Source organism: Psittacula echo (assembly GCF_963264785.1).
Source record: "Psittacula echo genome assembly, chromosome: 14".
NCBI lineage: Eukaryota > Metazoa > Chordata > Aves > Psittaciformes > Psittacidae > Psittacula > Psittacula echo.
In genome coordinates this window covers 3584240-3596715 of record NC_137750.1, presented here as the reverse complement: position 1 = coordinate 3596715, position 12476 = coordinate 3584240, and the positions used below count along the sequence as shown (strand labels likewise).

Here is a 12476-nt window from a genome sequence, read left to right as displayed (position 1 = left end):
AAATGTGCCTGTGCTTGCTTCCAAAACAAGTTCTTCATGAAATATGTGGTTTGGATTAAAAATATTTCAAATCCTCCTGATGGAATTGGAAGAGAAAACAGATGGTCAGTTGTGCTGGTGGATCTGCAGCAGCAGCAGCTCTCTTTAACAGCAGTGTGGGATGTACAGAACCAAGCAATTCCACTGGACTTTTCATAGAACTTTGATGCATTTAATTATGCATAATTAAATTTATGCATAATGTGCCTTGAAGCTTCTTGCCAAAGCCGCTTCATAAGGGCACAAAAGTATTTACCGCATAACTAAATTCCAGGGAAATACAACTCTAATAATTCACATAGATATTAAACTCTGTACTTTCACGTTTTAATGTCCTTTTGGTTCAGTAAGCATGCTGTATTGCAAACCCAACCATTTCCCACATATATGTGTGTGTGTGTATATATATATGGAACAAGTTTAAACTACACCTGTTTGGATAACAGGTTAACTTAGAGGAGAACTGCCAAATGGTAAAAGCTGAGATTAATTAATTGATATTATCAGATCAACTTTATTAAAATAGAGTGTATTCACCAATACTGGGGGATCAAATATATCAGAGGAAAGTAATAGATCTAAAACTGATCTGCACAGACACTGATTTGAATCCTTGCCATGGGGAACTGGAGAACTGAAATCCTGAATTCTTGGATTTTCCTGTTTTTTCAAAGGGGGTTTTAGGGCTTTTTACTACTTTTCTCCTTATAAATGTTATAAATCCCTCATACCACTGGTTTTCCCATCTTTGAAAGGGTTTTGTAGATTTCTTCTTGATCACCAATACTTTTATTTCCATACTCATCACCTGCTGAGGGCAGCAAGCCTTGTTTAAGCCCATCGTTGTGGTTCTGTTTCTCTTTTCTACCTCTTCTGTTTTACAAAGACAGAAAAGTGGGCACTGGGGAGGTCTCCTCCCATACATCCCCGGGAGCAAATAGCAATGAGATTTAAAAAAATCTTGTGGTCAAGAGAAAAAGAATTCCTGAGTTTTTAGTTTCAAGCTGTTAACAAACTTAGGGTGATGTCTCTGGGTCCGGTGCCTCTGTTTTGCTTGTAAAGGTTATTTCTGCAAGTTAAATCAGGGAATTTAGGACTTTGATTCGCATTCTCCTTGTAAACTGCTGCAGTGTTCTAACAGGTTCTCTTTCTAGAAATACTGAAACGCTTTGTATTTGTTAGATGTTTATGAAAGCAGATGAAACATTGGTTAGTTTTCATTTTGATAGCAGAAGTAAGACACAAATCGTTATTCCTGAGTTACATACATCTTCCTTAATGGTCAAAAGAACCAGTGTCAGCTTTTTGTCTGCAAGATTTGTCATGGCCTTTATATTCTCAATGAGTCCTGCTTGATTTTCACCTATTAATTAAAAAGGTTTTGGATCTTTGTTTGAGTAGGTTACTTTAAACAGGTGACTGAATGCTTGTGTCTAGTTGTATCAGCATAGAATTCAGGAAAGGGTGTATGTACTTTGTTATTACTTTACTTGAAAGTTTCTAGCATATTCTGTGTTGCCAGTTTTATCAGTCTTAAAACTTGCCTCGAAAGCCTGCCAGTGATAGTTCCTGGCAGTGCAGGAGGCTGAAAGAGGTAGGAAATGTTCATGTGATTCTTCTCTCCCTTGCTTGGCCTCACTTGATGTATGTGACTCAACAGTCTCCCCTGGAGACAAAGTAGACCTGTCAAGCATCAAGTCCGGCTCGTCAGAGAAAAACACTGGGAATCAGTCCTTGTGTAAACTTGCATCTTTCCATCTTGTTTTATGATAGCCTCTCAGATAATGAGAGCAGTGTCCCTTTAGCCAATGGAAGAAGGTGTTCAGGGGAAGTTAGCTTAAATATTTTAATCATTAATTTAAATCTTAACCAGCTTTGCCAAATGGATTGCATAGAATGATTTCTGCTGTAGCTCTTTGACTGTTAGCAAGTCGGTTGTGAGCATTCCAGGGCTTCCACTGGCACACACCTGGATCTTGAGAAGAAGTCTGAGCAAAGGTGAGTTTTGTGTAAGGGTAACAGCAAGCTTCTGCCTTTTCATTTTCTATCTGTGCTTTTGTCAAGAGGAAACACTAATTCCTGAACTTCGGTTACTAAGGTTGTGATAGCCTTCAGTTCAAGAGGAATTCTGTGCTCAAAACCCTATATAAATGAAGTAGAAGGGAAATAAAATACTCTTGGATAAATTCATTGTCCATTTCTAGAATATTATCTGAGCAGTTCTTTAACGGGTAGGACTTGAATTGCACATAGAAAGATTAGCTCTAGGTGTGTTCTGCAGAATACAGTCTTTGCAGTCTAGTGTTTTGATTCTTCACAGTGTGGCTCTGGGGTTTTTTGGCCTGTAATGCAGCAGACCTTTACTGGTACTGCAGGCTTTTCCTTGATTATATAGGAAAATGGAAGATAACAGCTAACTGCTTTGCAGCCCAATGCAACCCTGTAGCTCAAGAATAGAAAGAACTGATGGGAAAGGAAAAGGGAGATGCTGCTTGGGATTTTCAGGTGACATACATACGTACGTATCCTGGATGCATTAGCATAGCTGCAGTGGTTTCAGGTTTGCTAAAAGGGGGGAGAATGTGGAAAAAGGACATGCTTGGATGATCACTGTGAAAATTTAAGCAAGGTGTACAAGGCTCTGTGCCTGAGCTGCTTGTATATTACATTTATATTACTGAGTATATTACTCATTTATATTACTGAGCTGCATTTATATTACAGTATAAACATAGCAACAGCATTATATTGTGCAGTTGTGTTTGTAAGGAGTAGAGCATCTTTACAATTGCTGCTCTGCCAGTGTCTTCCTCTTCCCACTTCCACTGGATATTTGCCAGGGGAAAAATTCAGTAGGCCCTGTCCTTTCCAGTTAAGCATTTTGTTTCACCCTGTTCTTTCTTCTTGCTGTGTAAAGCTGAATTCTTGCATTCTCATCTCCCGTTCTGACTTAGGTTTTACGTATTTTCCTTTATCTTTTTTAATGGCTTTTGTTCACAATCAGTAGTAGAGGTGCTGCCGTTCCTATTATTGTTAGTAGATAACTTCCTTGGTTTAGAGAAAACATGGTTTAAACAATTTTTCTTGAACATGGAAGTCTACATGCATGGAATATTCGACAGAGTCCAATGGTTGTCAGTGTTCAGCTGTTACTTTTTGATGTGTAGTATGTTTGATGTCTTCCTGAAATGAGCTGTTTTCTGAGAGAATTTGTTGAACTTAACCATGCTAACTTTATAAAACTAATGGGAAGTTACTGGTAGCCTAGAGGAGTAAATGGGTAAGGTACAATTAGTTGCTTTTCATGAGCAAAGGCCTTTATGGAAGAAATTATGGAAGAAATTGTAGTATTTCATTGCAGTACACCAGGTTTTATCATCAAAAAACAGAAGTCTGGTTTGTAGTAACGGTTGTGATGAGTTAGTAGTTGAATTTTGAGTCATATTGTAATTATTAACTTCATAACCACTTTATTTTAGTAGTGTACTGATTGAGTTGCAAGTATGACAGTTCTTTCACAGGTGAATGCTCTTGCCTGAAGATGCAGTCAGAAACACTACACTTTATGGATTCTGCATCCGTACCTCTTTTGTTGCAAATTGTTTGAGACTCAGTAGTAGATTACTAGTTACAGTAATAGTAAATATAAAGAGAATAAACGTTGTTGCAGATTGGACAAACCAGTTTTAAGGAGACACTTCAAAAGCTTTCCTGCGCATGTTGTAATGGGAAATTCTGAGGGGATGGTAATGAGAAAGGAGCATTTGTGTACTAAATAGGGTGCATGTGAGTGTCGTCATGTGATTTGTTATTCACACTCAGGTGTTGGCATTTAAGAGTTCTCTGCTGAAAGTAGGCTGATACTAATTTTTGTCATGTATCTAGATATTTGAAAATTCATATTTTTCCAATACTCTTACAGAGAGGAGGATTCAGAAAGTGAGAAGGATAAGAAAATCTGGTACTTCAGCACAAAGATCCAGCTGGCAGAGTTGATTGAATGCCTGGACAAAGATTACTGGGAAGCTGACCTATGCAAAACTCTGGAAGAAATGCGTGAGGAAATTCATCGGCACATGGATGTGACGGAAGACCTCACTAATAAAGCAAGGGGCAACAATAAGTCTTTCCTTTCTGCAGCAAATGGTAAGAGTATTTTATTTTATGGCAGTAGGTGTTGCACTTTGATTCAAATACTTGTTTGTATTTCTTTTATTACAAGAAGTTTATAGAAACTGATGGAGAAGCATCATGCAGGTGTACCAGCATGGCTATTTAGTGCTGACTTGTAGGACTATGTATCATGTATTCCAGGACGTCCTGAATGATTTGGATTCTTGATATGCTTAGGGTGTGCCAGACTGTGATTGCTCCAGGTGTTGAGGTGGAGCTGTGTTAGCTGTCATATATTTCCTGATGTACTGCCCTGATGTGTGTATATATATATGTATATTATCTCTTCATAAACACTTTACAATCCTATGGGAGTTGGAGTAGCAACAGTGTTAGAGCTCCAGTATTTGCTACAGTATTATGGAAAGTGTGGAAGAATGCATATCTCCTCTGCACTTCTTCACCAACTTAATATATCTACCTTGAGGCAATAAATAAATAGCAATATAAATTTGTGAAGGTCTGAACTTTGTTTCTAGGGAAGACATGAAGATTAGATGTTCAGGTTTAAAATTAGATATAAATCATCACTGTATAAATGCATAAATGCATCACTATATAAATGCAATTATTAAATCTGTGGAATTGTTTCTTCTAAGTGTGGGGAAAAAAGTGGCAGGAAGATGAATGTTATCTTTTGTCTCATTGAAAAGAAGCTGCATTTGTGTCATGTTATTTCTGCTCTGTGGCTCTGTAGGTGGTGGTTGGTTTGTTTATTGATGACAACATACTTTCTATTGTAGATGAAATTTTGGACATTATCAGAGCAAGAAAAGGAGAAATAGTGGAAGATAAAACCACAGCAGATGATGAAGCAGAAAAGGCCAAAAGCGATGTCGATAATGACCAGACAGATGCTGAGAGAAGCAAGGAAGAATCTGGAGACCAAGATAAAATTGAGGAGACGCCCACTGAGCAAGATGCGGAAAAAGTGAAAACAGAAGGTAAGGAAACTGCCTGTGCTTTAACAACTTAATTGAAGTGAATCTGTAGTTGAGACCCTCACATTTCTTTAAGTATTAACATGATCTGGGGGATGAGGGGTATGATTCTTTAAGTTACTTTGTAAGTAATAGATTGATATTTGTCAGTTCTTTTGGGTTGTATATTGTAATTGTTTTCTTGTTAAGTAATTTCACCAATTTTCCTACTTTTCAAGTTAGATTTCCAACTTTTCAACTTACCTGCTAGCTTGTAGATACAGGAAGCTTGAGGTACAGGTGACACTTGCAGGTTGTCATCAGCATGTTTGTAGTAAGCAATATTACATCATTCTTAACATTGTTTTCCTCATCAGAACGAGTTTGTTCTTTGATTTTGAGACAATACTGTCTCATAGAAGAAGGGGAAAAAAAGGAAGGAAAAAGCTTAATGTTTTTCAGCTTTATAAAACAGACAAACCAAGCTGCTGAAGTTGCTTTCTATGGATGATGCCAAATGACATCCTAAGACATACTAAAGAATATCCCTAAAGTTTTGTTGTGCATTTTACTATAGAGGCAACAGTCGTTGGGGATAAAAGTAACTCTGTGACATCAAGCACTGATGACAACAACACAAATCCTTCTGCAGGAGAGACTAGTTGCTCTGAAGGGAAGAACGCAATGGGGTGTCAGTCAGAAACCCTTGAGAGCAACAACGTGGCAGAGAAGAAGGTGGCATCAGAGCTCCCTCAGGAACTCTCAGGTACAGAAGGCACTGTCACCAATGCCTCTGTAATTTGGGGAATCTGTTAAGTTTTTCTCTCTGATTTGTCCACTAAAACCATTCACAGCGTATATCACTCATGCTGTTTGCTTGCAGTGCCATCCTTTACTGCTACGTTGTCATTAACATTTCAAAGTTAATTTTCTTGCAACTAGTGCTTGAAATTTGTGGTCCTCTGTGACATTAGCATTTGTTTCCATGCCTTCCAAAGACGACTATGGCTAAGCTTTTTATGTTCTATTTTCTGTAGATTTTATTTTTTCCATATTGATCCATAATGATTTTTAGCATCCTATCAAAGTTGATTTCAAATTCTAATTTGCTGCTGGCTTGTTTATTATTTTAACCTCTCATATACTGTATGAATTACTAACAAACAAAGCATTTTCATTCAAGTGAATAAAGCATTGCAGAGAAATGTCAAGGTCGAAATTGTCCTGCTAGGAATTTAAACAGACGTCAGAATTATAAGCATAGGGGCTCTTGTATTTTAACGTGTCTTGTTCTACCATGTCAGTGATTCAAAAATAGTAATATACACTATTTAGTAATATTCTAAAAAACACCAAACTTTTGATTTAGAAATAAATGGGACTTAATTGCATAAGATATCAATGTACTATTTTTGAATTATAACAAATACATTATAATTCTATAATATTATCATTCTAGAATATCTGTGATGTAGTGATGCTGAGTGTGTTATGTTTCAGAACACAGTAGTAAAGGTTTCCTCTCCTACAGAGATAGATCTCCATTCACATATAGATCGCAGTTCTTGAACTTGCAAATGTAAATGCATCCAAACCTTGTCGTTAACTTTGTTCAAAGGAGGAGATAGTGAACGTTAAGATTAATCCACAATCTGGAAGCTTCATAATACACTTTTTTAATAGATTCCTAGTGCATGGAACAATAAACATGCATTTTAGATACTTGACCAAATATATCTCTGTTCTCATATGGGTTTTATTCCATTTTTAAGTTAAAATAACTACATAAAGGTTTAATGGAAAAGTTACGTATCCTATAGCTTTGTTCCAGACATGTTTATGGGTTAGTATTTTGTTTTAAAGTTTCACTTGTATATTTATCATTATTTCTTTATTATACTTCCACAAATGCTTTTCTCATTCCAAAGCTTCTAGCTTATTTTAAAATGAATGGGCTTTTGGTTTTGGTAGGAAAGTCTATGTGTGTGTGGAGAAGGTTCTTATTTCTGTCTAATTTACTATATTCATAGTGATAATTCTGTTTCTGTGATGAAATTTCCATTTGAGACTGTTGTTTCAGAGGCAGGGAGGGATACTGAAGCAGTATCAGTGAGGCAGCTGCCCCCAGAGGGGGAAAACTGAAGTAAAATGCAAAGCTAGACGAGAATGTTTGTCACTTGTCTGTCACCACCTTGTTAAATACAGTTTGGATATTAGTCTTTTATTAAGAGCCTAGATTGGGTGCTTCCACTCTCTTCCAGACAACATGCACCACAAACGGTTCCATTTTTCCTCTTAGTCGAAAGGGAAATGGATTGAACAGTGGTGCATGCAGGTTTGGGATCTTCTAAGAACCCCAGAATACTTTACCGCATGGTCTTCCTGCTAAGAGTGAGTGTTTCACCAAAGGGAAGTTTTGTTCTGTCACCTGTCTTAAAATCAACAGTGTGATGTGGCAGTGATGTCCATAGCTGTCAAGACAGACAGTAACAAGGACAACTGAGGACCAAGAACCCATTTGTTTTACTGAGCTTGAAGCAACACTTAGACACATCAGATTGTAAGAAAGAGGTTGATTTGAAGTTTACAGAGTGGTGCCAATTGACCTGAAATCTGTAGGATTCCTCAGAATAACTGTGCTAAAGAAAAGACAGTCAAAGACTTGGTGGAAAACCGGAGGTCAACTGAAAGGTGTAAGCTAAAGAACAAGAGAATAAAATAAGTTAAAGCTGCAGGAAGACCAAATTTCATGAAATCTGCATTCTGAAAGCAAAGCAAAGTCTCAGTAGGGAGTTTCCTGTGTGTGCATCTATAGGAAAAAAATTGTCTCCTAGTTAAAATATACTCATACTTCATGTAAATATGAATTTCAGCCCTTCAGAGCCGTAGAAGTTGAAACTTCTTGAAGATCCTTTCATGGATACAGTGCTCTGAAGGAAATTAATATTTTATAGGCGTTTCCCTCCAGTCCAGCAAAACATGTTCATCTGGCCTTTATTTGATGAAAAATTCAAAACCCAAAAAGATTACCTTGATCTAATTTAAAAGAAGGACTAAAAATGAAGTTGTTCTCTTGTAGAAGAAACTGGTCAGATGATCCCTAGCAACAGTAGCAGTGTGTCTGCTGCGCCTCTACAGTCAGATGTTGAAAACAGCAACGGCAGCGAGCTGGGCTCTGGGCAGAACGACTCCATTAGGACGCCTGATGATGCTGAAAATGCAGAGAGGGGATCCCAGACTTCAGAGGACATAGGTAATAATAATAATAATAATAGTATCTGTAACTTTCTTTTTATGCATCTTTTTACTTTGTAATTCCCATACACAAGTAGAAGACTTCCAGTTTTTGTTTTTAAAAGCCTTTTTCCCTTGGGCAGGAGAGAAATCTAATGGTGAAAGAAGTGATTCTCCAGGCGCAGGAAAAGGCACACCAGGCTCGACGCGAATGCTCACGAGATCACGGAATCCAGATAGCAAGTTGAGCCAGATGAAGAGCCAGCAGGTTGCTGCGGCAGCACATGAAGCAAATAAGTTGCATAAAGAAGGCAGAGAGGTTTGTGCGCATCTTGGAAAACTTGAAGTATGAAAATGTTGTAGAAAACTGATAATATTTTAAAACTAAAAAAGTGATTTTGGCAGACTGTGAAGATGCTTAAAAAAATGTAGCAATAATAACAAAGTATTTAATCATAGGAAGCATTTATCCCTCTTCTCCTTTGTTCTTAGTTACTATCTACAGAGGTGTGACGGTGAGTCAGTGCAGTGGTAAAAGTTTTTTGTGTAGCTGTAGGTTGTTTGTTGGGTTTTGGTGGTTTGGTTTGATTTTTTAAGTAGTTTCTCTGGGAAAGAAGTGTTTCAATGCCAGGAATTCACTGCACTTAGTTTTCTGTGTATTGTTTGGTGTATTCATTTCATTTTTGTTAGCTGGTTTTCCTCGTAAGTTAGTACTTAGCATATTTATTCACAGAGCTCTCAAATTTGAAACTCGGTTAATGAATAATTACACCAGTGATGTTATCCATGCCATGTTCTCAAAGTCAAAGACACTTGTCTGCTTGGCTACATGTATGAATTCTGGGATTTGCCAACGAGGGGTTTCACAGAAAGCTTCCTTAGTCAGTGAAGCTGTTTTCCCAAAGGTGCCTCCACAATAGGCATAATTCAGGGCAACAAGGTGAGTTCCTGTTTGGCTTCCTGAGGAGCCTGGATGGTGCTTTTTTAATGTTAAAGTTGATCTTTGGGAATATCCGAACTCTGTACATCAGTGATGAATCATAGAATAGTTAGGGTTGGAAAGGACCTCAAGATCATCCAGTTCCAACCCCCCTGCCATGGGCAGGGACACCTCACACTAAACCATGGCACCCAAGGCCTCATCCAACCTGGCCTTGAACACCGCCAGGGATGGAGCACTCACAGCTTCCCTGGGCAAAGTAAAGTACACATATGTAGTATATCAGATAAACAGTTACTTGCTTCTACAAACTGATGCAAAGGGACTTTTATTGTTTTATATATAGACAGTTGAAGCCTAAATCATAAATAAATAAATAAAAATGCTTGAAATTTAATCCTTATAATTATTCTTTCTTTCACAAGGTTATAGTGGTCAACTCTCAAGGTGAAATCTCCCGAATGAACACAAAGAAGGAAGTTGTGATGAAAGGAAATATCAACAATTATTTCAAATTAGGGCAAGAGGGAAAGTATCGTGTTTATCATAATCAGTATGCCACTAATTCATTCGCATTGAACAAGCACCAGCACAGGGAGGACCATGACAAGAGACGACATCTCTCGCATAAATTCTGTCTGACTCCTGCTGGAGAGTTCAAATGGAATGGGTCTGTACATGGGTCCAAAGTTCTTACCATTTCCACTTTGAGGCTAACTATCATTCAGCTAGAAAACAACATCCCGGCATCATTCCTTCACCCTAACTGGGCTTCCCACAGGTAAATTACTGAATGAAAATGTATATTCTCTTGTTTTACTTGTATTTTGGCTAACAGAATTAATGAGCAATGGTCTTTATCAAATCAGTGATTTCCAAGCACTGTGCTTCAGTATGTTAAAATATAAACTAACGTGCGTGTGTGTTGTGATGGATGGCTGAAAGGATTGCACATTTGAGTGAAGTATTACAATACAAGAGGTTTTCTCCTACCATTAAATCTTATTAACACAGCATGCTACATTAGTGCATGTGTATGTTTCAGGGTTTTAATCTTTGTTTCCAATTTAGGTCTAACTGGATTAAGGCTGTTCAGATGTGCAGCAAACCTAGAGAATTTGCACTAGCGCTGGCTATATTGGAGTGTGCAATTAAACCGGTTGTCATGCTGCCAATCTGGCGGGAGTCCTTGGGGCACACTAGGTAAAATAAATAAACCTCACAATATTTTTGACTCTGAGAACTTGCCTTTGTTTTACAATTACTGGTTCCCCTAAGTGTCTAAGAGTTACGTTTAAATTTAGTCAGGCATTCAGCGCCTGGAAGGGGTTTTTCTCAACCAGAGATACTGAAAATACGTGACGAGATTTTTATAGCCTCATTGCTCCTGCAAAGCAAGTTTGTTCTCTTTACCTGAGCCACAGTCCCAAAGTGATAAAACTCTGGGAGGCCTACAAGAGCAAATTTCAACACACCCAGTTCAGTGGAGTCTGTCTTTTGTCTCTCATTGTATCATAGCAGCAGAAACAAGATGTGTCTGATGTGAGACATGGTTGCAGGCAGCTTGTTTGCCTTACTGGAATAGCCAAAAAAAAAGTAGTGTTTCTGGTGCAAGTAATGCATATAACCTGATACTGGGCATTCCTCTTAACTTCAAACATTTACAATTATTCAAAGAGGTAGTATATGCTGCTGTTTGACTTCTTTTATTTGCTTATAAGATCCTGTCCTTCAATGCACTTCAATCTATATGTATTAGATTACGCAGAATGACAGCAATAGAAAGAGAAGAAAAGGAGAAAGTGAAAAAAAAAGAGAGAAAACAAGAAGAAGAAGAAACAATGCAGCAAGCTACGTGGGTGAAATACACATTTCCTGTCAAGCATCAGGTGAGGTTTTCTTTTGTGTGAGGAACAAACAAAATACAGGCGTTGTTGATTACTTATTCTTTCTGCTTTCATTTGAAACTTAGTTTGTTATTTTTGCATTACTCCCTGCCATTAGGATAGGAACCAGGCCCAGGTATTCAAGCACATAATCTTCATCTCAACTAAATTGGTTATGTATTATGCTCTTAGTGACACCGCCTCAGTTGACAGATGTTTGTCTGCCAAATGCAGCCTCTCCTAGTGGAGGTGTTCTAGATGGTTACTGGAATCTTTTGTGTGTCTGTCCTTGTCCAGTGCACCCCTCCCATTCCCACCCCAAAAAAAATCTAGCTTAGCTACCTTTACTTTGGAAAATTATGTAGTATGATGGGAGCCACTATAGTAGCCTCTTTGTATTCTCCTACAGTAAATACTTTGTGTTCTCCTTTGTGTTGGGGGGATTGATTCAAAAACTTGTATAATCTTTTAGCTTTTAGGTAAATAGATTCTCTCAGAGGAAATAAATGTGCTTTTAGATGTTACTATGGTGGAATCAATGTAATTATCATCAGATACTTAATTTTAGATAGTGTATTTCACAACTTGCTTTAAAAAGTCTGTAAATAAAAGGTTGTTAATAATGGAGCAAATAGCAAAATTAAAACTACTATTAAAAATATTTGACAGGTTTGGAAGCAAAAAGGAGAGGAATATAGAGTAACAGGCTATGGTGGCTGGAGCTGGATTAGTAAAACACACGTCCACAGGTTTCTGCCCAAACTGCCTGGAAATACTAATGCAAACTACAGAAAGTTGCTACCAAGTAAGTGTCTGCATTGCTTTCATAGACTTTTTTTTTTTAAGCTACATTAAATTGTTTGACTTACGAAGTTGTGTGTAATATTTATACAGCTTTATATATAGCCTTGTGTAAATTAAAGACAGATAAAACTTTGTAGATAATCACAAGCAAAAAGTAACATCTAAAATATTGGGGTGTGTACATTATGTATATACACTTACCTACACCCCATGCTGACAGAAAACTGTTAAGCAATTTTATCTGGGAACAGTAGTTTCCTAAGGGAAAAGGAATTCATTTCTCTAGAAAATTTAAAGCGCATCTTCTCGCTTTTTTGTTCCAAGGATTTATATTTATAAGGGCAAGTTTTGTACAGGTGACTTTTTGAATACATCCTGAGCTGTGCAAGTCTTATTTATAATGAATTTAATCATAGTTTCCTTTTAAAATTTAGAAAATGGTGGCCCACCCTGTATTACACATCAAAATGCTTTCTCTCC

The 12476-nt window shown here is 37.5% G+C and overlaps 1 protein-coding gene across 13 annotated transcripts in view; it reads left to right on the top strand.

The window, feature by feature from the left end:
• BPTF (bromodomain PHD finger transcription factor) overlaps window positions 1–12476 on the top strand; it is a 54205-nt gene that overhangs the window by 15620 nt on the left and 26109 nt on the right. For 12 of the 13 annotated variants that reach the window (XM_080629471.1, XM_080629459.1, XM_080629467.1 and 9 more), the window contains 9 exons: window positions 3962–4185; window positions 4956–5156; window positions 5710–5898; window positions 8212–8385; window positions 8510–8685; window positions 9732–10087; window positions 10378–10509; window positions 11066–11195; window positions 11862–11997. In XM_080629471.1, the coding sequence (XP_080485597.1) occupies window positions 3962–4185; window positions 4956–5156; window positions 5710–5898; window positions 8212–8385; window positions 8510–8685; window positions 9732–10087; window positions 10378–10509; window positions 11066–11195; window positions 11862–11997 (1718 nt within the window). The remainder of the gene's footprint in view (window positions 1–3961; window positions 4186–4955; window positions 5157–5709; window positions 5899–8211; window positions 8386–8509; window positions 8686–9731; window positions 10088–10377; window positions 10510–11065; window positions 11196–11861; window positions 11998–12476) is intronic. The other variant, XM_080629466.1, reaches the window with a different exon arrangement.